We start from the raw sequence: 27762 nt of genomic DNA on the forward strand, positions 1-27762 counted from the left end.
AAAAGAAAGGAAAAGAAAGGAAAAGAAAAGAAAAGAAAAGAAAAGAAAAGAAAAGAAAAGAAAAGAAAAGAAAAGAAAAGAAAAGAAAAGAAAAGAAAAGAAAAGGTCCTGACTTCTGTGGCACTCAGGGGAGCATTCACATATACTATACCTCCCTAAACCAAGGGAACTTCTCTTAAGGAATACAATTTAGGGCTTGGAGTTTGGGGCTCTGGAAGAGGGTAATTTTGGATATCCCTTTGAATTTGCTCTAATTCCTTCCTTAGTGAAGCAAATGGCCCTTGGGGGGGAGGGGGAAGTTGGAGGGGGTTAATTGAATTAAGTCCTCCTGTGCCCTCAGGGCCCCTGGAGGGGCTGATTAAATTAAGTCCTGAGGTGGGGCTAAATATGGAGGAGGGAGAGATAACAATGGGGCCTATTGCGGTGTCTTTAAAGTCTCCTCCTTTATGCCCTTTTCATTTTCTTACCCAACATTATTGGGACCCTGGAAAACTATAATCCAGCATATACTGCCTCCTCTGGATTAACAGATTCTTTACTATTAACATACATATTTAGTTTTTGGCACACCCAGTCTTCAAGGGCGTCATATTTAGGCCAAATGGTACTTCCACCAATTATCATTGTTATCCCAGACAAAACAACAATACCTTATCATCTTTTTCTTGCTTTTTCCTTTATATTTTGGCAGTTTGTTCCAATTATTTAATTTATTTCCCAAGGTCTACTGGTATTTTCTAATCATTTTTTTCTTCTCATTTCTCTCCTTGAGGGATGGCTGGGATTGGGCCACACTCAATGAATTTGAATGGAATCTAAATTCCAAAATGCCAAATGTTAATTGTCGACAATTGACCTCAGTCACCCAAGAAGGCCTATCCTATCCTGTGCAGAGCAGCCCTCTAGAGTCTGTAACTTGACTGAAGGGGCTCACAGGTGGCTTTACCTATGTGAGGGTCGGAATTTTTACCACTGAGTTTCTCCTTTTTGCTTTGCTCTGAGTTTCTCCAAATTCGGAGCCACTTTATCTTGGAGAGCAAGAGAAGTCCCTGGATGCTGGTGGGCTGCCTAGGGCAGGGCCCCATCCCACTAGCACCTAAGAGTTGGCCTACTCACCAAGTCAAATGATCCGGACTTGCCCCCAAAACTTTGTGGCTCAAAATAGTGAGGGGTCACCATTTAATAAAAAGGTGGAGAGATCTCAAGGAGCAAAGCAAAACTTTATTGTATGTTCTTTGGAGAATCGGGTGTCCTTTCCCATCAAGCATGCAATCAAAGGGAGGAAGCACCTTTTGGGAAAGGTTTTTACACTTTAAATAGTCCCTAAACACCCCTCCCACCACTGACCATCATTCTCATTGGCTGAGGGTCTTATGTTCTAAAAGAGGGGGCCAAGAAATTGAACTTGGCCAATAAGTACATAGTTGCCCATATTTGATTGAAGTAGGGTGAAAATGATGTCATGGGAGTATAATAAGAAGAGTACTTAGGTATCCCCTTGAGTCAATGTTCACAGGCCTTCAGGCCTACTCAAACTCTGAAGTAAGTAAAGCCTTATTCGATTTTCACAACTGTCTTGAGAGATCTCACCTCATCTCGTTCATGAATATGAAAACAAATATGATCTACAGCTTTCTTGAAGTACCCAAGAATAATTTTACCCTTATATTCCTACACTAGTTTTGACTGTCTTATAGGCACATTTGATAGATTATGCAAGTAAATTGTAAGAGTGGAATTGTGAATATATCCAGCCATTCTGGAGAGCAATTTGGAATTATGCCCAAAAGTCATCAAACTGTGCATATCCTTTGACCCAGCAGTGTTTCTACTGGGCTTATATCCCAAAGAGATACTAAAGAAGGGAAAGGGACCTGTATGTGCCGAAATGTTTGTGGCAGCCCTGTTTGTAGTGGCCAGAAACTGGAAACTGAGTGGATGTCCATCAACTGGAGAATGGTTGGGTAAATTGTGATATATGAATGTTATGGAATATGATTGTTCTGTAAGAAATGACCAGCAGGATGAATACAGAAAGACCTGGAGAGACTTACTTGAACAGATGCTGAGTAAAATGAGCAGGACCAGGAGATCATTATATATTTCAAGAACAATACTATATGATGATCAATTTTGATAGGCACGGCTCTCTTCAACAATGAGATGAACCAATCAGTTCCATTTGTTCAATAATGAATAGAACCAGCTATACCCCGCAAAAGAACTCTGGGAAATGAGTGTGAACCACTACTTAGCATTCCCAATCCCTCTATTTTTGTCCACCTGCCTTATTGATTTCCTTCAAAGGTTAATTGTACATTACTTCAAAGTCCGCTTCTTCTTGTGCAGCAAAATAACTGTATGGATATGTACCCATATGTTGTATTTAATATATACTTTAACATATTTAACATGTATTGGTCTACCTGTCATTTGGGGGAGGGGTGGGAGGAAAGAGGGGAAAAATTGGAACAAAAGGTTTTGCAATTGTCAATGTTAAAAAATTACCTGTGCATATATCTTGTAAACAAAAAGCTATAATGATAATAATAAAAAATAAATACTTTGGCCACATTTAAAAAATTGGTTTGTAAGATATTTTTTATTATTTTTATGTAGACCTTCTGAAGCATCTGATTGGTGAAACTTGCTACTGAGATGAAATCTCTTGGGACTGTAACTAATATTGTTTTGAATTTGGATATGATTGTCAAATAGATCATTAAATAATAATCCACCATTTGGGAGGCATGTCATAAGTTACTCGGAGAGATACTTTCCTGAGCTATTAACAGGTGATTGTCTTATCTAGGCAAGAGCTGGGAGGAAATCCTTGGCCTTTGCTTAAGATGGGATCCTTCTGATTCAGTTTCCCAGTTCTGTTTCTTTGTTTCCCACCTGATTATTACTGAGTCTGGCTATGAAGTGTCTTGTCAGAGGGTTTGTCAAAAGAGCTACTAAGTATACTTTATCCTGTCATGGATGTGCTCTCAGGCTGAGACCTTTGAAGGATCAGTTTTGACGCTATTATAATCATGTCCCTGCTTTTTCCTCTTATGGCAAATTTCTGTAATCAGAGTAAGTGGTCAGTAGAAGACAGGAGACACAATACAAGTATGTAAATGACATCTTAATCTGCAGTCCAGCCCTGGAGGCTTCTCTGGCTACTGCTATAAAAACCCTTAACTTTCTTGCTTCCTGGGCAAGAGTTTCTTTGTCTAAACTCTGCAGGGGTCCTCTCAAACTGGCGGGGCCAGATGCAGCAACTAAGGATGATTATCCCCCTCACCCAGGGCTATGAAGTTTCTTTATTTAAAGGCCCACAAAACAAAGTTTTTGTTTTTACTATAGTCTGGCTCCCCAATAGTCTGAGGGACAGTGAACTGGCCCCCTATTTAAAAAGTTTGAGGACCCCTGGAAAAGGCTCACTTTGCTATCAGTCTGTTAAGTATTTGGGCCAGACCTCCATCTCCCTTTTGCTCACTATGGAGAGGAAGTAGGCAATCTTATCATTACCTGATCAGGCCACAGCAAGACTTGAAAACTAAAGTGACTTCTCCCCGACCCTAGCCCTACCTAAAGCTTTTTACTCTGTATGAGGATGAAAGGGGAGGTCAGGTCCTTGATCCTGGATTCCTTGCTTACTTTTCAAAGAAACTTGGCGAGCAATGGCTTCCACAGTCCTTCTAATTGAGGAAGCTCCTAAGCTCATCCCGGGACAATCATTGGAAATTCTAACTCCCCACTAGGTTCGAAGCATTTTTGTCTTCATCAGAGCTTTAGAATTGGAGAAAGAAATGAGAGTGAATATCTATACTAACTTTAAATATGCCTTTCATGTTTTGCATGCTGATGGGGGCTATATGGAAAGAAAAGGGATTTTTGACAACAAAACCCCATTAAGTATGCAGGGAAACAATTACTGCAAGCTATCTGTGGACCTAGAGAGGTTTCTGCTATGTTTTGTAAAGGAAAGGGGATTTAATTCAGGCCAAGGGAAAACAGCCTTGTAGATTCAGCTGCCCATGCTGTCTATTTGCCCCTGACCACAGCATCTTTAATTCCCGAACTCCTGACTCCTGCATTCCTTCATACCTCCCAGGCAAGTAAATTCTGAAAGGACCGTTAAAAAAGGCCTATCTGGAGGATTTTACACATATACTCTCTGGTAGGGCCTTGAAACTGCTTTTGGTTTTTGTTAACACCTGTACTAATTGGGTAAAAGCCTTTCCTTGTAAACTGAAAAGGCATTAGAGTTTTTGCTAAAGGAGATCATACTCATTTAAGTCCAAATGTTCTATTCATTGCTCCATCTCCTTTGAGGAAACAAAAGCAGGAATTTGGGGGAATATGCTCTTTGATATTTATTCTAGGAAAAGTTGTCTGAATGAGAGAAATTCATGATAGTTTCATCTTCTCCACCCCCCACTCCCAGATCTTCCTTTGGATGGGGTTCCTGGTTACTGTCTCTAGTAGCCTCCATACTAACTCCACTTTTGTTTATTCCTTTTCTTTTGCTCATATTTAGTCCTTGCATTTTTAATCTACTTGTGAGAGTTATTTCTTCCAGACTCCGAGCCATGAAATTCTAACTACTTGGTCAACCTAAAATCCTGATACCTGATATCTCCTTGCCAGATGCTGCTGACTGCCACCTACAAAGTACTTGTCTCTACTCCTTAGTCTGGACCCCACTAGGCAAGGCCAGCTCTATGTCACTTATCAGACTGAAGCAACTCTAGAAGATGAGTTCTCTTGTCACTTTGTCCCAAATAAATCTGGGTCTGTATTGCTTGAGGTAGAAGGATGGGATAATGGCCCTGAAGCCATCAGGCCTCAACAGTGTTATAGTTCTGTGGATAACTGGATGACAGATGCCAATCTATTGGTCTGTGATGACAGGGTTGTTCCAAGACAGATAGTGGGAGGTGGTAGAAGTGGAGCGTCAGATTCCTGCTCATTGCTTTAAACAACATTATCCTATCATCCACTTGCTAATGCACTTAATCACTAAAGTAGTTCATGATTTCTAAGCTAAAATGGTTCCTGAAAGCTTCCACTGATGAACAGGTGTTGGTTCTAAATGGAGGAGAATGTGTCACAGTTAATACCGAAGAGTGGGAAGAGTCTGAAGGCCCAAAAAACAAGGATGTCCTAGTGGAAGCAAAATATCAGCATTGGTGTGAGAAATCTTCAAAGTATGAAATAAAGAGGAGGGACTGAATGGGACCAAGTAAAGATTTCTCAAGAAGCCTATGAGATGGAGTGGATTAGACCCTAGGCCTAAGTTTCAGGAAATTATGTGACCCACAGGAAGTAGGCAGCATTTCTGACCACTGGTCAATGGTTACTTCCTTTTCAGTCCATCCAATGAACACAAGTCTTCTACGATTTAATCAATTCACCATTTCTGGCTTGGGAGCACACATCATGCTGGAAGATTGGAGCTGAGAAGCTGCTCAGCTGGTATTTTTGGACATCTTGAAAGGACTGAATAAATGGTTCCTGTGTGTATCTGAAGATACCTCTGAGTAGTCATTTTGGGTGAGGGGGTCTAGCCATCCCATCCCACATACCACTATGGAGTTGTGGAATAAGGAAGGAAAGGGAGGATGAGATCTCTGCAGCCTGAGCCACTTCTGGGAACCTGCAACCAGTCTCCTACAGTGTGAGCCCATGAATAGATGGGGTCACTGGGGCAGGAAGGGAGGAAAACAGACTTTAAACCCCAGGCACCCCTCTAAAACCCCAAGTCCTATCTTCACAGAACTCCTTCTCTCCAAACTTTTAAAACTCTTCTCACAACCTGGGCCCAATGTATATTTCCAGCCTCATTACTCAATACTCTCCTTGATCTCTACTGTATTACCAAGAAGGTATTCAATCTTTTTTTGTGTTGGTGGTCAGTCCCCCACCCTTGAATATACTCCCTCTCAATTCCCCTTCACAGAATCTCCCCTCTTTCAAGGGCAGTTCAGATACCACCCCATTATATGAAGCCTTTCTCAATATCCTCAACTACTAGTGTTCTTCCTAAGTATTGTGAGAAGTAAGATGTTAAGGGACAGGTCATTTCTCTGAGAGCCTCCACAGCTGTGGATTGTGGTGTTCTTCTTCTTTAATATAATAAAATGGTTCTCTCTGGGGGCAGGTTTCTTGGGGAGGTTTTCTGGAGGCAGCCTTAGTTTCAGTTAAAAATAATAATCACTCTAAATGCAGCCAGCTGATAAAAGTTCAAACGTTTATTTCTTATCTCTTTCCTTGGGCCCGGTTAGCTTAGAGGCCTATCTCTCTGCTTGGTTCCAAGAGCTCTTGCAGATTGTCCCTTGCTTCTGCCTCTGCTTTCTTCAGCCTCCAGCCAGCACAAAGGTGGAAAATGGAATGGATCTGACTCCTCTAGCTCAACTCCAAATGTCTCCAGCCAGCACCAAGGTTAAAGTTGGAATGAATCTGTCTTACCTCAGAGAGAGGGCTTCTGCTGAACTGACCTATGGTCCCCTCTCAATCTTTTCAACTGAACTCTGCTGACTGAGCTCAGCTGTTTTTATGCTATCTCAAAGGTTGACTCCTCTGAGAATGGGATTATGGGTTTCTTCCCAGAGTGCTCTCTGGCCCTAAGAGCTTCTTGCTTATATGAGCTCTCTAAAGGTGTGAACACAAGCACTGTTTCTATCAGTTCCACTTAAGTACTTTATTTCAAGTTCTGGCCCATAACATCTCCTTGTAGGATCAGATCAATCATACTGAACCCTGCTAAATTAGATAATTACTGTCTCTATCAACTCTAATGACTTAACAGTTTGTAAGGATTCCAACAGTGGATCATAGCATCTGAAGGAGCTGCAAGGCAGCCTTTGTTGTTACAGGTATTGCGGACTGGGAATGAGATAAATTGGAGGCAAAGAGAAGAGAAGAGAGGTCAGACAATACAACAGCCTCTCAGTCAGAGAACAGGTCTAAGTTCTCTCATGAATCTCACTCATGTCTGTCTTAAGTCACTTAACTTAGTTTTAATAAAATGCTAAATTATTGTGCAGATGGGGGAATCAGGTCATGGAGGTGACACTGACTTGCATAAATTACTAGTGGAGCAAAAATACAACTCAGTTATTCTTGACTCTCAGTCCACCACACTCTGTACATTCGGTTTACCACACTCTGAAAATGTCCTTTTTGGGACTAATAGTGTCCTTTGGTTTTTTCATGGTAACCAGCTTATTAAAAACACCAATCGTTCACACATTTGTAGTTATCTAAAAAACAAACAAATCTATATATGAAAAGACAATATCCTTGAATTCTAACCACTTCTATGTTTGTCTGAATGTTATCATCTTATCATAAAAAATAAGGATGCTTCAAGAGTTCCTTTATCATATTCTATCTTTGATTCTGTAAACTGATAAATTTACTGATGTATTTAACTAAAAAGCAATACTTAACAGTCAATCAAAGCAATGAATGACCATTATTCCAAATAATGTAAATTTTTGTTGTTGCTGTTGCTGCTGCTGAGGCAATTGGGATAAAGTGATTGCCCAGGGTCACACAGCTAACAAGTATTAAGTATCTGAGACTTGAATTATCTTGAGTATTTTGAGACTGAGATTTGAACTCAGGTCCTCCTGACTTCAAGGCTGGCACTGAGCCATCTAGCTGCCCCAATAATGTAATTTTTAAGAAGAGGAACATTGTAATGATGATTTTTTTTCTACAACAGAAAAAGAAATGAAGTGATGCACAGATTAAATCCAATAATTATCTTCCAAATTTACATTTAATGTAAAAGATAAAGATTTAATTTAATGTCTTAAATTAAAATATTTAATAATCTTAAAATTATTAACCTAATTTTATATTATCTTAATGTAAAAGATAATGTAAAAAGATATCACTTTCACAGGTGTAACCAACATAGGTTAAGTGCCTTGCCTGAAATTCATAGCCTCAAACTCTTCACTTATTACTTAATGCAACTTTTCAGTCCAGTAAGTACTTACTTATTGTTGGTTGTCAGGACATCAGCTTGCAATTTTGGAAAGAACCCTTGTTCATATTTGCCTTGCCCAATCTTCATGTCGAGTAAATGGGGGTGGATGGCAGAATGATCTATCTTCATTAGTCGCTGCTCAATGGATTGGGCTGCAAATGAAATATGTAAGCTATTTTTATTGCACTATTGCAGGTCCAATCAAGTCACATACCACTCAAGATCAGATATAAAATCCTCTGTTTGGATTCAAAGATATTTTGGAAGGCAAAAGAGCTTGAATTACAATCAAGAATCAACTACCAGCAAAACTGAGTATAATCTTTCAGGTGGAAAAGATGGACACTAAGTGAAATAAGGTACTTTAAAACTTTCCTGATGAAAAGACTGGAGCTAAGTAGAAAATTTGATCTTCAAGCACAAGACAAATATAAATACAAGCTGCACAAGATAAATACAAATACAAGCTGCATAAAAAGGTAAACAGAAAAGAAAAATCATGTTATTCCATAAGATTAAACTGTTATATCCCTAAAGAGGAAAATGATATTTATAAGTCTAAAGAACTATATATTTATTGGGGAAGTTAGAAGCGGAGTAGGGGGAGGGGAGGAGATATGTAGACAGTGGATGTGGGATGAGATAGCTTTGAAGTGATGATATAAAAAAATTTAGAAGCAAAAAAAAAAAAGGATTGTACCAAAGTAAAGGCTGGAGCAGAATATATTATGCTTCAATAGAAGTTAAAAAAAAAAAAAAAAAAAAAAAAAAAAAAGCAGAGGTAACAATCCTATCTCAGACAAAGGAAAAGCAAAAATACATCTAATTATGGCCAAAGCAGTACTTAGGAGAAATTTTATATCTAAATGCTTACATAAATAAAGCAACGAAAGAAGAAATCAATGAACTGGACATGCAACTAAAAAAGTTAGAAAAAGAACAAATTTTTAGAAACTCAATTAAATACCAAATTAGAAGCTCTGAAAATCTAAGGAGAAATTAATAAAATTAAAAGTAAGAAAACTAATAAATAAAATTAAGACCAGTTTTTATATTAAAAAAACAATAAAAGAGATAAGCCTTTAGTTAATTTGGTTTTAAAAAAAAGAAAACCTACTACTATCAAATTACTATTATGAAAAGGGTAAATTCACCATCAAATGAAGATAAAGCTCAAGCAACAAAAAGGATATATATATATATATATATATATATATATATATATAAAACTACATATGCCAATAAATCTGACAGTCTAAGTGAAATGGATGAATATTGACAAAAATATAAATTGCCCATATTAACAGAGAAGAAATAAAAAACTTAATCCTATTTTAGAAAAAGAAATTGAATTCCCGAATTCCCTAAAAAAAAAAAATCTAGGACCAGATGGATTTATCTACAAGTGAACTGTACCAAACATTTAAGGAACAATTAATTACAGTACCATACAAATTATTTGAATAGGTGAAAAAGCAGTTCTAGTAAATTCTTTTTATGACAAATATGTTGCTGATACCTAAATGAGCAAGAGCCAAAACAGAGAAAGAAAATTACAGAACAATTTCCCTAATGAACATTAATGTACAACTTTTGAATAAAATATTATTAGCAAAAAGATTACAACAATTTTATCATAAAAATAAAATACTATGACAAGGTAGGATTTATGCCAGTAATGCAGAGGGGTTGGTTCAATATTAGGAGAACTACCAGTATAGTGAACCGTATCAATAACAAAACCAATAAAAACCATACAATTATCTCAATAGATACAGAAAAAGTCTTATACAGTACCTATTCTTAATTAAAAATACTACAGAGAGTAGGAATAAACGGACTTTTTTTTTCTAATAATAAGCAGTATCTATCTAAAACCACCAGCAACCATTACATACAATGGGGATAAGATAGAAACTTTCCCAATTAGATCAGGGGTGAAATAAGCATAGTCAATGTAACCACTATTATTTAATATTATACTAGAAAAGGTAGCTTTATTCTTCACGTAAGAAAAAAAAGAAACTATTAGAATATATCATAAAGAAACAAAATTATCACTCTTTGAAGATAATATGATGGCATACTTTTAGAATCAGCCAAAAAATTATTTGAAACAACAACTTCAGCAAAATTGCAGTATACAAAATAAACTCCATCAGTGAGATATGAAAAGAAATTCCATTTAAAATAATTATAGACAAAATAAAATATTTAGGAGTCTACCTGCCAAAACAAACGCAGAAAGAATAAGAACACAATTACCAAACACTTTTCACATGAATAAAGACAGATCTAAACAATTCAAAAAATATCAATTGCTCATGGGTACAATGATTTAATAAAAGAAAAATAACAATAAGAATTCTACCTAAATTAATTTACTTATTCGGTCTATACAAAAGTACCAAAAAGTTATTTTATGGAGTTAGAAAAAATAATAACAAAATTTATTTGGAAAAACAAAAAGTCAATACCAAGGGAATAAATGAAAAAAAAAAAAAAATGCAAAGGAAAGTGGCCTAACTCTGTGAAGACTAATAGCAGACAATCTCCAGAGAAAACCTCATCACACAAGGCTCTCCTAGAAGAAATTAGAAAAGATATTAAAAGAGAGCTAGAAGAAAAATGGGGAAAGGAAAGAGAAGCTCTGCAAGAGACATATATAAAAGGCATATAACTCATTAAAAGAAATATTTGATAAAGTGGACAAAGAAAACAATATCGTGAAAGGTGAAATGGAAAAGGTAAAGAACTTCCAGGGAAACAGAATTTGTGAACTGGAAAAGATAAAGAACTCCCAGGAAAGTAGGATTTGTGAATTGGGAAAAAAAAAATAATTAAAAAAAAATTAGTGAAATGGAAAAAAATTCCATAGACCAAAACACCCCATTTAAAAATTTAATTGGACATATACAAAAAGAAGTAAAAAAAAAAGTTAATGAAGAAAATAACTCATTAAGAATCAGAACTGAACAAAGAGAAATGAATGATTCGTTAAGACATCAAGAATCAGTCAAGCAAAACCAAAAAAGTGAAAAAATAGAAAAAAAAGTTAAATATCTACTTGTAAAAACAACAAACCTGGAAAATAGATCTAGGAGAGATAATCTGAGAATTATATAGGAAATCATCAAAGAGAATTGCCCAAATGTAATAGAATCAATCAGAAGGTAAAATAGGCATTGAAAGAATTCATCAAACACCTTCTGAAAGAGACGCCAAAATAAAAACTCCAAGGAATATTTTGGCTAAATTTCATAACTATCAGACTAAGGAAAAAATATTACAAATAGCCAGAAAACAAACTTTCAAATACTGAGGAGTCACAATAAGGATCACTCAGAATCTAGCAGCTTCCACATTAAAGGATAGAAGGGCCTGGGATATGATATTCCATAAGGCAAAAGAACTTGGAATACAGCCAAGAATAAACTATCCAGCTAAGCTGAGCATTTTCTTCCAGGGAAGAAAATAGACATTCAATGAAACAGGTGAATTCTGTGAAGACCACGTATTTTAAAATCAGTCGGAGTCAGGAATTCAGGTTAGGGGAAAATCGTCAGCCTTTATTCTCAGTGAAGAAAGATTGGAGGTGGAAGAGAATGGGCAATAGCAATGTGTGTAGCTGAGTCAAGAAGCTAGTTAGACCAGAAGCCACATGACCAGCAGCTGGGAGTATGGAACCAAGGTCAATCTCTCTCAGCTTCTCTTCCTGTCTCCCTGTCTCCACCCACCAAAATCGTCATTTCCTATACAACACATCAGGACTTGCACAGAGAGTGGGCAGGGACCTTTCTTTATCCAATCATGTATTTTAATAGAGTATAGCCCAATTACTATTTAGCCTCATGTACTTGGGACCTCAGTGCATCAACTCAAACCTAAGCCCATTACAAATTCCATTTATTCCTAATAAAAAAACAACTGAGCAAAAAATTTGACCTCCAAATACAGGACTCAAGAGAAGCATAAAAGATAAAAAGAACTCTTGAGAACTATATTTATGTTATGGGCATATATAAAGAGCGCATGTATAATTTGATTTTACTGTTATAACATAAAAAAAAAGGGAAGTAAAAGTGGTAAGGGGATTGCATCAGAAAAAGGGAAAAGAGGAGATAAAAAGAGGGAAATTACATCCTACAAAGAGGCAAAGGAAACCTATCATATCTGAGGGAATTAAGGGAGGGGGAGGAACATTGTGCAAATCTTACTCTCATCAGATTTGTCTCAAAGAGAAAATAATAGACATATTTGGTTTCCAGAGAAACCTTTCTCACCTCATTAAAAAGTGGAAGAGGAAAAAGGAAAAGGAAAAGAGTAGTCTAAATAGAAAAGAATACAGAAAAAATAAGGGAAAGGTATAAGAAAGGGGGAGGGACTCAATGGGAGTGGGAAGGATTCTAAAGAGGGAGAATGGCGTGAGATCACCCATAAGTGGTACCCACAAGTTTAATACTCCAATTGATAAATGGTCAAAGGACATGAATAGACAATTTTTGGATGAACAAATAGAAATTCTGATTCTAAGGGAGGAAAGGAAAAGAAAAGTATAATCTGGGGAAAATAAGATGGCAGGAAATACAGAATTAGTAGTTTTAACAGTAAATGTGAATGGGATGAACTCTCCCATAAAGTGGAGGCAGATAGCAGACTGGATCAAAAGCCAGAATCCCACAATATGTTGTCTGCAGGAAACACATTTAAAGCAGGGTGATACAAACAGAGTAAAGGTATAAGGCTGGAGCAGAATCTATTATGCTTCAGGTGAAGTAAAAAAGCAAGGGTAGCTATCCTGATCTCAGATCAAGTAAAAACAAAAATTGATCTAATTAAAAGAGATAAGGAAGGAAACTATATCTTGCTAAAGGGTAGCATAGACAATGAAGCAATATCAATAATAAACATATATGCACCAAGTGGTATAGCATCTAAATTCCTAAAGGAGAAGTTAAGAGAGTTGCAAGAAGAAATAGACAGCAAAACTATAATAGTGGGAGATCTCAACCTTGCACTCTCAGAATTAGATAAATCAAACCATAAAACAAATAAAAAAAGAAGTTAAAGAGGTAAATAGAATATCAGAAACGTTAGGTATGATAGATCTTTGGAGAAAACTGGAGACAGAAAGGAGTATACTTTATTCTCAGCAATTCATGGAACCTATATAAAAATTGACCATATATTAGTACATAAAAACCTCAAAATTAAATGCAGAATGGCAGAAATAGTAAATGTACTCTTTTCAGATCACAATTCAATAAAAACTACATTCAACAAAAAGCTAGGGATAAATAGACCAAACAGTAATTGGAAACTAAATAATCTCATCCTAAAGAATGAAAAGGGTGAAAGAATGAAAGAGGAAATCATAGACACAATTAATAATTTCCCCAAGAGAATGACAACAATGAGACAACATACCAAAATTTGTGGGATACAGCCAAAACAGTAATAAGGGGAAATTTTATATTTCTAGAGGCTTACTCGAATAAAATAGGGAAAGAGAAGATCAATAATTGGGCTTGCAACTTAAAAAGCTAGAAAAAGAGCAAATTAACCCCTCCCCAATCAAATATTAAACTTGAAATTCTAAAATTAAAAGGAGAAATTAATAAAATTGAAAGTTAAAAAAAACTATCGAATTAATAAATAAAACTAAGAGTTGGTTTTATGAAAAAACCAACAAAATATATAAACCTTTGGTAAATTTTATTAGAAAAAGGAAAGAGGAAAATCAAATTGTTAGTCTTAAAAATGAAAAGGGAGAACTTTCCACCAATGAAGAGGAAATTAGAGCAATAATTAGGAGTTACTTTGGCCAACTTTATGCCAATGAATTTAATAACCTAAGTGAAATGGATGACAACCTTCAAAAACACAGGCTGCCCAGATTAACAGAGGAGAAAATTACTCAAATAGTCTCATTTCAGAAAAAGAAATAGAACAAGCTATTAATCAACCCCCTAAGAAAAAATCCCCAGGACCAGATGGATTTATATGTGGAGTCTACCAAACATTTAAAGAACAATTAACTCCAATGTTATGTAAACTATTTGAAAAAATAGGGAATAAAGGAGTCCAACCAAATTCCTTTTATGACACAGACATTGTATTGGTATCTAAACCAGGTAGGTTGAAAACAGAGAAAGAAAATTATAGACCAATCTTCCTAATGAATATTGATGCAAAAATCTCAAATAAAATATTAGCAAAGAGATTACAAAAAATCATCCCAGGATAATACACCACAACCAAGTAGGATTTATACCAGGAATGCAGGGCTGATTCAATATTAGGAAAACTATTAGCACAATTGACTATATCAATAACCAAATTAACAAAAATCATAAGATCATCTCAATAGATGCAGAAAAAGCATCTGATAAAATCCAACATCCATTCTTATTAAAAACACTTGAAAGTATAGGAATAAATGGACTTTTCCTTAAAATAGTCAGTATCATCTATCTGAAATCATCAGTAAGCATCCTATGTAATGGCAATAAAACTGGAACCATTCCCAATAAGATCAGGAGTGAAACAAGGTTTCCCACTATCACCATTATTATTTAATATTGTATTAGAAATGCTAGTTTCGGCAACAAGAGTTGAGAAAGAGATGAAAGGAATTAGAACAGGTAATGAGGAAACCAAATTATCACTTTTTGCAGATGCTATGATAGTATACTTAGAAAATTCTACTAAAAAGAGATTCTACTAAAAAGCTATTAGAAATAATCTACAATTTTAGCAAAGTTACAGGATTCAAAATAAACCCACATAAATCATCAGCATTCTTATATATCACTAACAAAATCCAACAGAGATACAAAGAGAAATTCTATTTAAAGTAACTGCTGACAGTATAAAATATTTGGGAATCTATCTGCCAAGGGAAAGTCAGGAACTATATGAGCAAAACTACAAAGCACTTTCCACACAAATATTCAGATCTAATCAATTTGAAAAATATTAAGTGCTCTTGGATAGGTCGAGGGAATATAATAAAGATGACAATACTACCTAAACTAATCTATTTATTTAGTGCCATACCAATCAGACTCCCCCCAAAATATTTTAATGACTTGGAAAAAAATAACAACTAAATTCACCTGGAAGAACAAAAAGTCAAGACTTTCAAGACAACTGATGAAAAAAAAAAAATCAAATGAAGGTGGCCTAGTTGTACCAGATCTAAAACTATATTATAAAGCAGCAGTTATCAAAACCATTTGATATTAGCTAAGAAACAGACTAGTCGATCAGTGGAATAGGTTAGGTTCACAGGAAAAAATAGTCAATAACTTTAATAATCTAATGTTTGACAAACCCAAAGACTCCAGCTTTGGGAATAAGAATTCACTGTTTGACAAAAACTGCTGGGGAAATTGGAAATTAGGATGGCAGAAACTAGGCATGGACCCACACTTAACACCGTACACCAAGATTAAGGTCAAAATGGGTTCATGATCTAGGCATAAAGAATGAGATCATAAATAAATTAGAAGAATATAGGATAGTTTACCTCTCAGACCTGTGGAGAAGGAAGGAATTTGTGACCAAAGAAGAACTAGAGATCATTATTGATCACAAAATAGAAAATGTTGATTATTTCAAATTAAAAAGCTTATGTACACACAAAACTAATGCAGACAAGACTAGAAGGGAAGCAATAAACTGGGAAAATATTTTTACAGTCAAAGGTTCTGATAAAGGCCTCATTTACAAAATATATAGGGAATTGATTCTAATTTATAAGAAATCAAGCCATTCTCCAATTGATAAATGGTCAAAGGGCATGAATAGACAATTTTTGGATGAACAAATAGAAACTATTTCTAGCCACATGCAAAGATGTTCCAAATCATTATTAATCAGACAAATGCAAATTAAGACAACTGTGAGATACTACTAACACACCTGTCAGATTGACTAGGATGACAGGAAAAGATAATGCTGAATGTTCGAGAGGATGTGGGAAAACTGGGACACTGATGCATTATTGGTGGAATTGTGAATGCATCCAACCATTCTGGAGAGCAATTTGGAACTAACTCAAAAAGTTATCAAACTGTGCATACCCTTTGATCCAGCAGTGTTACTACTGGGCTTATATCCCAAAGAGATCTTGAAGAAGGGAAAGGGACCTGTATGTGCAAGAATGTTTGTGCCAGCCCTCTTTGTAATGGCCAGAAACTGGAAACTGAGTAGATGCCCATCAATTGGAGAATGGCTGAATAAGTTGTGGTATATGAATGTTATGGAATATTACTGTTCTGTAAGAAATGACCAACAGGATGATTTCAGAAAGGCCTGGAGAGACTTATATGAACTGATGCTGAGTGAAATGAGCAGGACCAGGAGATCATTATATATTTCAACAACAATATTATATGATGACCAATTCTGATGGAGATGAACCAAATCAGTGCCATTTGTTCAATGAATAGAACCAGCTATACCCAGCTAAAGAACTATGGGAAATGCGTATGAACTATTACATAGCATTCCCAATCCCTCCATTTTTGTCTGCTTGCATTTTTGATTTCCCTCTCAGGTTATTTTTACCTTATTTCTAAGTCTGATTTTTCTTGTGCAGCAAAATAACTGTATGCATATGTATACATTTATTGTATTTAACATATACTTTGGCATATTTAACATTTATTGGTCTGCTTTGGGAGGAAGGAGGGGAAAAGTTGCAACAGGGGGTTTGCAGGAGGTTGGTGCTGAAGGGTTACCCATGCATATGTCTTGGAAATAAAAAATTATAATAAAAAAAAGTAAAAAAAAAAAAAAAAAAAAAAAGAATCAATTTATTCAAGTTGTCTCTGCCCGTATAATTATTACAGATAAGGAGAGGGATTAGGTGGGACTAGACATATAATTTGACTGGTACAAAGAACTGCCAGCTGAGGCCCTGACTGCTGTGACACAATTATTTTAAATCTTATTAATCCCTTTTTTACAGGTGAGAAAACAGACTGTGAGGATAAATAACTCCAAAAGAAAGAACTACCCACAAGGCACTGGATGGAACTGAAGTGAAGCAGCACAGTACCCTAAATCTGAGACAAGAGGTGGCATGTTTTGGGCAAGTCAGACCATTATTACCTTGGCCACCACCTCCTTTCAGACCAAAACGGTATTAGTCCAGGACCTTAAGCTCCAAATCTCTGGGAATATCTGTATCCTCCTAGCCCAGCATCCCATATTCTCCAATAACAATTGAGAGGAGAAAGGATCTGCCATCTTACCACCACCAAGCTCTGGCCAAACTGCCACAGACCACCAGTTAAGAACCTCAAAAAAGCAATGCCTCTCAAATCACTCACCTTGCTTTCAGTCCAACTCCCACAGCCACCATCCAGAACAGCAACTTCTATGAGCTGTGAAGGCAGGCAAGCTAGCCAGTCTAGCTGGATCACAAAGGCAATCTGAGAGACAGGGGCCAGCTTCCACTTGGTGAAACAAACAACTGCCACTATCACTCCTTAGACTACAATGCTCAAGACACTGAGCCAAAGAGCTCCTTTACTACCTGGACCCCCTACATCTCTGCCCACACTCAAGAATATTAGCTCTGTTTCCAGTCCAGACCTGAAAGCCATCTTCCTGGGACCACATAGCTAGTGAAAATTTGGAAAAGGTTTTTGTTTTTTTTTTTTTGCTTTGTTTTGTTTTTAACCACCAAGGTCCTACAAATTGATTGCATAGCAGAAATGGATATGGTTTTATCAATAGAATTAAGAAAAAAAATTAAAGAAAACAAGTAAATTATCAAGTAAATTATTTTGCTGCATTTTAAGTACCATGAAGCCTTTTCATCTGATTAGCTCCCAAAACTTTAAATATAGACTGTCTTGGTTTCCTATTTATAATCTTAGCACTTAGGAAAGTACAAAAGCTTAAAAATCCTTTTTCATATGTTTAAAAGAATGGCAGATCATTTAAACTATATCAGACTGCTTGCTTTCTTGGGAAGGTGGGCAGTAAGGGAGGAGGAGAAAAATTTGAAACATAAAGATTTAAAAAAATGAATGTTGAAAACTATCTTTACATGTATCTAGAAAAATAAATCACTATTAAAAATGCTTTTTCATTTATTCTTTTCTATAGAACAATTCATTTCACAATTGACTAAGGATTAGGAGGAGCTAGGTATACTTTTTGTTCCTTCTCATGGCCAAGAATTTAAATTCAAGTCATTTGCCAACATAAAATATCTCATTAATGAATAAAATATCCAAGATTCTACATATCCATTTAAAATTATCTAAAGGGTTGTATCATACTCAAAAAGAAAAATTAATACTAAAAATTTTTATGCATTTATTGATTGCAAAAAATATTCATTTCAATAACTTAAATGTATCTCTTATTAATGAAAATGTTATAAATTTATTATTTATGTGTACCACAATAAACAAATAATATTTATTTTAATCAAATCCTTTTGTAGTTACATAATCAGAAGACATTTCAGATTTATTATTTAAAAATTAAGATTTTTCTGAATGAGACAGGGAAAACTGGTTGAGAAATACTTTCTTGTGTGGCATAAAAGGCTAGAAGGCAACATTTTTGCTATTAATATACAAAAGTGGATAACAATGATCATATATCAATCATGTGACTTAAGCATTTAATTCATTCTAACATTGCTTCATTATACTTATTGTTTTTCTTCCAGAAACTGAGAAACTAAAAAAGCAAAAGGAGGCATAAAACCTTTCCCTGGAAAATACAAAAGAAAGTAAGAATGAAAGGTAGGCATAATTTCTTTCATCTCCTCCTCCCTTACTCCCCCAAATTTCATTAAACATAGGCCACTAGAAGAAAACTGGTATATAGTAATAGAAGAAAAAAATTACACACAGTGGGAATAACATGTAAAAAGGAGAATGAATAAGCAATTTTATTTTAACTTACAAACTAGATGTACTTGCTTTTTTTAAAGTGATGTATTTCTGATACATAGGGGTCCGCAAAACACAATGGGAATACCATATAAAAAGGGGAAAGAACAATTTTATTTTAAATTACAAACTGTATATACCTGCTTCTTTTAAGGTGTTGCATTTCTGATATATAGAGGTCCGCAAAACAGGTGCTCTTACATTATATAGTCTTATCTTCTCAATCCTTGAGTCAAAGACCCGAAGTAGAGGATCTTTTTCTTCCCACTGGGACATAATTTTATTATCAACAAAGGTGGCAAACATCTGTGTTTCAATGAAGTGTGAAAGAAATGGCAGATAAGGCTCAGGCTGATCAGACAGAAAAGAAGCCTGTAATGAGATAATTAGGCAATCAGTGAAAATGGCATTTATTATCTTTTGCATCCTAAAAATACCCCTATTATTGAGGTCCTTTTTCAATTACACCTTCTAATCTCTTAACACAAAAATTCCCTCTGAAATTTCAAAAGCACTCTCAGCATATCTTTCTATCCTTTGTTTTCAATTTATAATCATTTACAACTTTGTCCACTAATACCACATTTCAATACCTCATCTCATGGGAGGAACTTCAAAAACTAAATTCTCAGGTGTTCCATCAATTCAGTTACCATACTTGGCTTCCATCCCATCTAAGGTATGACAGGGATGGTCAAGCACTGATTTTGTCATCACCCATAAATATTTCACTTCCATTTCAGCAACTCAAAAATTCCTTTATATGGCCATAATCTTCATCTTTTCTTTCTGCCTAGTACTACTAAACCTCTTCTTCAGTTTCTCTATGTCTACTTTCTTTATCTCAGTATTTTCCCAGAGCATCCCCCCTTGCTTATTGAACCAATTCAATTCCCAACTATCTTCACTCAAATTCCTTGTTCCTTTTCCCTAAAGCCAGTCATACCTGGCTAAACTACAACTCAACTATTCCCATCATCTCTTTGTTTTCACTTATGTCTGCTGAAAAGTTTGATCAAGTCAAACGGGCTCACTATAAATTTATGTTATTAAATCTCAAGTGGTTAACAAGTCAATTCTAATTGTTCTTGAATTGATTCTCTATCTCACTCTTAGATATTTGAAATCTTTTCTCCTCATAAGCCTCTCATAGCATACCTCTCTCTATTCTCCCAGCTGAGGATCTTACTCACATATCACTGAAAAAAAATTTTAAAATATTTTTCAACAGTTTCCTCTTCTCATCTCACATTCATCTGACACCATCCCCCACTTTTCCTCCATCACTCCAGTTTTGATGAAGTGGCCCTTATTCTTGCCAAGAACAAGTATTTTAAATGTATCCTTGAGCCTTCTCATTCCTACAGATTTTTGTTTTCCAGTCCCTACTATCATTCCTTCTCTAATCTCTGACCTCTAATTATTAATTCTTTCCCTAAAATTTATACAAACACTCCAAATTCTTCCTAGGATTATTATTATTATTTTTTTGCTGAGGCAGTTGGGGTTAAGTGACTCGCCCAGGGTCACACAGCTAGGAAGTGTTAAGTATTTTGAGATCACATTTGAACTCAAGTCTTCCTGACTTCAGAGCTGGTGTTCTATCTACTGCGCCACCTAGCTTCCCCTAAAACTTTTTTTTAACTACCATCCACACTAGTTATTATAGTCCTATAGTTTTCTTCCCTTTTTTGGTTAAATTCCTTGAAAAAGTCATATATTTGGTAGCTACAATTTTTCTCTTCTTCACTCTACAATCGAGCTTCTGACTTCATAATTCATCTCAATCTGCTCTATTTATGCTACTGGCAATACAATTGCCATTAAAATCTTTTTCTAAGTCTTCAACCTTCTTCTGTAACATTTGAAACTAATGACTACCATACCATCTCTTCCTGGATACTTTTCTCTGGGTTTCTATGATCCTTCTCTTTTAGTTTTTATCCTGCCTTTTGTTACTGTTCTTTTTTTATCCATATTAGGGCCTTCTCTATCCAATATTCTTTGTCTCTTTGATTTCATTAGCTACTATCACAAAGTGTTTATCAACTGTCATTTTTCTAAATTATCAGAAACCTACAAATTTTTTTCTGCCATATGTCTTATATGCTACCCCTTCCTGGGAGTAAGGCATTTTGAAATATCCTTTTCAGGCTACTTAATTTCTGATTGAGAACATCACCATCCTCTCAGTTATCGTTACTACTTCAATCATTTTTGACTCTCTACTCTTAACTGAATTCAATCAAATACTAAATCTTGTTTCCACCTTCCTAACATTTCTCACATGCATCACCTTTTCTCCATTCACATGGCTGCTACCTTAGTTTCGGTCATCATTGCTTCTTGATTAGACTAATACAACAACAATAGCCTTTGGTTTGGTCTCTCTGCCTCAAATGTCGTTCTACACACTCTAATCAATCTCCCACACTCCCAAAGAAAATTTCATAAAATTCAGATTTGATTGTTTTATCCTCTACTCAATAAACTCCAATGGCTCCTGTATATTTTTAAGATCAAATATAAATTCTTTTAACTTATAAAACTCTTTAACATCTATCCTCTTCTTATTTCTTTATCATTTTACACATTACTCCCATTGATGCATCTGGAGTGTAATCATACCAGAGTACTTGCTGTTTGGCACAAAAGACTCTTCATCATCTCTCTACCTATCTTTGCACTGGCTATCTATCTCCATTCCTGGAAAGCTCTCCCTCTATATTTCTAGTCTGTTAGAATTCCTGCCTTCCTTAAAGAGTCAGCTGAAATGCCATCTTCTGCAGGGGCTTCTCCCTTTGAGATTACCTTGAATAAGGCAAGTATCTATTCTAATAAGATAATGTAATATGTAAAATTCAAACCTAAAAGTGCTACAAAAATGTTAGCTATTTTTATTATTATTATGCATCCTGTAACTTCCTTGAAAGTAAGGATTGTTTCTATTGATTGATTGATTGTATTTCCAGAACTTGGAAAGTGTCTGGTACAGAATAAATCCTAAGTGTTTAATGACTGATAGATAATATTAAATATTTGTATCTACAGAGATTATACAAAAAGAATTCCAGCAAAAAGAATTTTCAGCTTAAGATTTTATAAAGATTAAAAAGAATCAACACTCAATTTGATAGGAATTTGTAAATTTTTCCTAGGGATAAATCTCTAAGGTCATATAAATTCTTTCTCTCTTCTTTTTATCAGAATAAAGGAAATAAATATTAAGAGTCTACTATGTACCAGGCTCTGTGCTAAACACTTCATAAATTTTATCTCACTTGTGATTGGGTTAATGGACTTACATTATCTAATTTGGTCCTTATAATAATGTGAGGTAGGTGCTATTATTATCATTCTTTTACAGATAAGGAAACTGGGCCATATTAGAACTCAGGTCTTCCTGACTTCAGGCCCAATGCTCTATTCACTGCATTACCTAACTCTTTTTATAGAATTGACAAGATGCCTCAAAATAATTAAGTTCAATGATAAAAATACAAGATTAAGAAATTCTGAAGTTGGCAACTTTTTCTGGGATTTATGGACAGGTGAAATCTGGCAACCAATAATAACTTCTTAATCAACAGTTAATGAAAGTGACTGTTATATATTAGAAAGTGAAACAGCAAGTTGGTTGGGTACCCTATCCAAAGGTCTTCAATTACTCTTTAATGGAGAGAAACAGTTAATGCACAGTGCCTGGCATACAGTAGGAGCCTAATAAACAAATCAACTTAGTTTTTCTATCATCTTTCTTTATATAAATTATCATTAGAAACATATTAGCTGAATGTTCCACTCATTTCTCACAAAGAGAAACTTTCTTTACTATCAAACTGGAAAAAAAACAAGAGTTCATTTAAGAAAATTTAACTCTCACAGTAAGTACAGATGATAGAAAAGTCACACAATTAAGAAAAATTCAGAATTTACAATGCACAGAATTGTTCTTGGAGGAAAATATGTTAAATTCAAAAGTAAAAAAGTAAAATTTTTACAAATGCAATTCTAATACTTGTATATTATATATATATATATATATATATAATATACATACATATATATATATATAGCTATAGCTACTAGGTAAAAATTTGGCAACCATATTGATTCTCCCGATTGACTTTCCTGATGCTACTATTTTTGATGGCAACTCACCTATACTTCAAACATTATGTTGTTTCCTACTGTTTACCTTTATACTGGGCTAGTTCAGTGGTGAAGAAAAATACTATTTTGGTTCAAGCATTAATCTCTGGCAGTGACCATAGTACCATCTCCTTTCATCAGTTAGTAAATAAATATTGTTTATTACATATTAATCAGCCTATTATATCTTCCCTGAGCTTCTGTGAGTACTAAGATAACTTTACTGTGGTTTTTTGTTTGTTTGTTTGGTTTTTTTTTTTACATTTTTGAGTCAATAAGATACTTATATCTTATTTTTTTCTCTAAGAAATAAAAGATAGGAAAGGCTTTGGCTATCTAAGTACTTCATTCCTATTTTCATACTGTAGAATTATCATCATTGACCTATACATTTAACACATTCCCTGATTAAACTGTCTTGTCTCAGTGTCCATGGAAACTATTAATACTGCCATACAGCAGGATCTACTTGTGTCATCCTAAACTGAATCTCTGACTGCATTTTTTTGTATAGAAATACTGTTAGATATGGTGATTAGGTAGTATAGTAGTATGATATTCATCAACTATACACACATTATGGGGTTGAATAGGCAGGCTTTCATGGTTTGGTTTGAGGACCTACAGGAAAATAAACTATATTCAGCAGACTTGAAAATTGTGGAATATGACCAGTTGGAAAGGTGGGGATGGCCTACACAAGCAACTCTTAATCGTCTAAAAGGACAATCAATTTTATTTCTTGAAAAAATTCTACATTGTATCGATACTGCAATCTAGAGTCTATATTCAAATGAATTTTCTAAATGGACAGGGCAAGAGAAAAGTCTGATTCCCTCCCCCTATACTAAGCTATTAATTTCATCTCTTGAGGACAACATTAAAAGGCTAATATTTTTACTTTGTCAAAGTTCTGCATCTGCTCCCTATTGGTCAGCCATGATTCCATGTCCTGTGCCGTCTGAATCACAAAAGCCTCGTAATCAGCAAACATCTGTGTGAAGCGATTGGCAAAGACTTCCCGAAGCTGTACATTGAGTTTATAGTCTCTCATTTCTTCTTCTTCACATTGTAGTTTTAAGTTCTTTTCAGCCAGAGAGGCAGAAAGGGCCACTTTTTCTACAGTTACACCTGTCCTCTTGGTTAGAGCTTGAAGACGGGCTATAGTTTCATTGCCTTTCAGTAATTCATACATATGGATTGTATTTGTAGAGACATTTCCATTCTTTTTATCACTGACCAGGTCCTTCAGAACCATATTCTTAAATTTAATGTTGCTCTCATTGCAGTGTAGGCTACTCTCAGGAGGAATTCCAAACTGAAGGAGAACTTCAGAGATTTCCTGGATAAAATCTAGTTTATTTGGGAACTGTGGAAATTCTTCTGGAAGCTCAATAAAGTGATTATCAATGTCCACAAAGCACAAGTTTGCCTAAAAGGGGAAAAAAATGTCAACATCAAAATTCACTTCTTTTTAAATGTAAGAACTGTGAAAACTGTGAAAGATTATGTGATCAAGTCTTATCTAATAATAACATGAAACAAAAGGAAAAACCCCATGTCTTTCATTTCAACACTCCAGATGTCAGTGTCCTGAGTCTCTATTGCCTTTTCTATATGCCATTTGTATAATTCTAGCACTAAATCAATGATTCTTAACCATTTTTATGGTTATATACCCTTTGGATACACTGGTGAATTCTACCAACCTCTTATCAGAATAATGTTTTTTTTTAAAAGCTTTTTATTTTCTAAACATATGCATGAATAATTTTTCAACATTAACTCTTGGGCAAAACTTTGTGTTCCAATTCTCCCCCCTTTTCCCATCCCCTTTGCAAGATGGCAAATAGTCCAATTAATGTTAAACATGTAGAAATATGTTAAATCCAATATATGCATATATATTTATACAATTATCTTACTTCACAAGAAAAAAATCAAATCAAACAGGAAAAATGAGAAAGCAAGCAAGCAACAACAACAAAAAGAGTGAAAATACTATGTTGTGATCCACACTCAGTTCCTACAGTCCTCTCTCTGAGTGGAGATGGCTCCTCTTCATCACAAGATCACTGGAACTTCTCTGAATCATCTCATTGTTGCAGTGAGTCACGTTCATCAGAACTGATCATTGTATAATCTTGTTGCCATGTACAATGATCTCTTGGTTCTGCTCATGATGAAGCAGGAAGGAAACTGTTCCCTTTACTGAAGCTATTGTTCCCTTTAAGATTATCACTCTGAAGCTGTGTTCCCTTTAATATTATCAGTCTGATTGTGTCCCCTTTTCTGATCTAAGAGATCAGGATTTCCTAAACTCCAAGGAATCTAGAGACAGGGCCCATCCTTCAATTGAGAAATCCTGGTCTGATCAACTCAGGCTGCTTCCCTCAGCTAAGCTCCTTGCAGATGGCCCAAGCAATTTGCTAGGACCCTGTCCGCTAAGCATTGTCTTGTAATGCCAAAGGTCGCTTTTAATGGGGTGGACCAGTTCCTCCATTTGTCCTATTTCCTATTCTGCCTTAAGGTTATGACCCTCTCCTCTTAATGGTTGAGATAAAGGTGTTATAGACATTCCTTAATGTCATTAGAATATCAGTAACCTGCATCTACAAGGCTATCCCCACCTAGGTCTCTGCATTATGTCAATGTTCTTGTAATTCCATAAAAGGCTTGCTGTCCCCATACTAGACTCTTTGAGATGATAGTCTCTTCTAGCCCTGGGATCCATTGGTCCCAGTATTTCTCTCCATTTAATAAATTATTGAATTGGTCTCTAATCTCTGTCTTGCTCAGTTTCTTTTGACATTACAGTCTCAGTGCCAAAACTCGATTTCCCAATAGGACTCTGCCACTATAGAAATAAGTCTCTTAGCAAACTGATTTTTATCCAACAACAAACTTTCATTTTGCAATTAATAATTCAGGAATAAGTGAATTCTTTCACTTTTAAACCTGCGGCCAATTAAAAGGGGATTTTTAACAACTCTCTTATTGCCACGGGAATTGAGGGGATTAAAACCTCATCATTTTTGGTTTTCTGACCGGGAAATCCCCGACATCTGCACAAGGTAAAAAGGCTTTTTTTTTTTCTTTCCTTATTCTGTAGTGGATATCTAGACACGTGGGTTTGGGTTGTTGGAGCCCCTGGCTCAAGCAGTAATCTCCCAGGGAAAATACCTGTGTTCTCTGACAAAAGGCCTCCTTTTGTCACACTCTTGTCTTCAGAGGTGTCTAGGGATGAGATACTATGTCTAGAGATGAGATGCTATAGAATTTGGGGAAAATTAAAGCTTTTTCCTGTCCAAAATGAAGCAGAGACCAATTTGGCTTGAGAAAAATCCCCTAATTGGAAAGATTAAGATGCTTAGATTTTGCTGGAAGGGAATCAGATTCCCTCCATCCAGCCTTCCTGGCAGTTAAGTGCATCTCAAGGCACTCCCTAAATTTCTTTTTCTCTCACCTAACCTGAATCCTGGATCTTCCAGCTTTTCCAGGATTCTGATTTTAAGCTCTGCCCTCGGGCAGAAATGGCCGAGATACACACAAAGCCAAAAATCCCCCACACCAAGGAGAAACCTGGCCATTACTCTGGGGACCCCACCCAACTTTCTCGGGAGTCCAAGGCCAGCACCCTCTTTGATATGTCCTGGGAAGATAAATGGAGAAACCTAGAGAAGCCAAGCTTGAGGCCTCAAGCTTCTCCCACTCCTAGGAGTCTAGAGACAGGGCTCCTCCTTCCCGGATGAGAGAAGTAACACTATTCAGAGGCAAATCAACTCCCATAGAAAAATCTAAATTCTTATTCAATTGAGAAATCCTGGTTTGAGCAGCTCAGGCTGTCCCAGCCTCCACCAAGATGCACATATAACAGCTTCCCTCAGCTAAGCTCCTTGCAGATGGCCCAAGCAATTTGCTAGGACCCTGCCCGCTGAACATTCTTTCAGCGCCAAAATTCCATTTCCCAAAGGACTCTGCCAGTATAGAAGTCAATCTCTTAGCAAACTGATTTCTATTCAACAATAAACTTTCATTTTGCAATTAATAATTCAGAAATAAGTTAGTTCTTTCACTTTTAAACCTGCAGCCAATTAAAAAGAGATTTTTTAACAACTCTCTTATTGCCACTAACCTCATCACCACTGGGAATTGAGGGGATTAAAATCTCATCAATTTCATTTAGCATCAATTATGTAATTGATTTACAATACAATCAATCATGTAAGTCTCTCCAGGCCTCTCTGAAATCATATTGCTGATTGTTTCTTACAGAATAATAATAGAGTAATATTTTTAAATACAAAAGTGAAATGCATGGGTCATAAAGGAAATAAACTGATTTGAAGAAGTATCTGATGGGAAAGATTCCTTTCTTTGTGATTCCCAACCCCCCCTAGTTAATGTAATTACCCTTTAACTCACAAATCCTGGTCCCTTTGTATTCCAATAGAAGATCCAAGCCTGTCCCAGCCCCCATCCAGATCTGAGCCAGTTTGGGACTACACCCACAAGCCCCTCTAGCTAAATCTCCCATTATAAAAGGGCCACACTGGGACCCCCCTCTTTGCAGAGGTCCCAAACCTGCTAGCCATGTCAGGACTTTCGGTCTACTGGACCCTCTGTCCAGTGCCCTCCTTATCTCTACCTTTGCCTATTTCCTGAACTATGCTTTAACCTTGCTTCCAAACCTAA

The 27762-nt window shown here is 35.7% G+C and overlaps 1 protein-coding gene across 3 annotated transcripts in view; it reads right to left on the minus strand.

Annotated features, from left to right (window-relative positions):
• The window catches only part of DENND5B (DENN domain containing 5B), a 217500-nt gene that overhangs the window by 82257 nt on the left and 107481 nt on the right, over positions 1-27762 (minus strand). For all 3 annotated transcript variants that reach the window (XM_031938131.1, XM_031938133.1, XM_031938132.1), the window contains 3 exons: positions 23969-24499; positions 19056-19287; positions 8001-8142 (listed from right to left, as the gene is read on the minus strand). In XM_031938131.1, the coding sequence (XP_031793991.1) occupies positions 8001-8142; positions 19056-19287; positions 23969-24499 (905 nt within the window). The remainder of the gene's footprint in view (positions 1-8000; positions 8143-19055; positions 19288-23968; positions 24500-27762) is intronic.

This window comes from Sarcophilus harrisii, chromosome 5 (genome assembly GCF_902635505.1).
Source record: "Sarcophilus harrisii chromosome 5, mSarHar1.11, whole genome shotgun sequence".
Taxonomy (NCBI): Eukaryota; Metazoa; Chordata; class Mammalia; order Dasyuromorphia; family Dasyuridae; genus Sarcophilus; species Sarcophilus harrisii.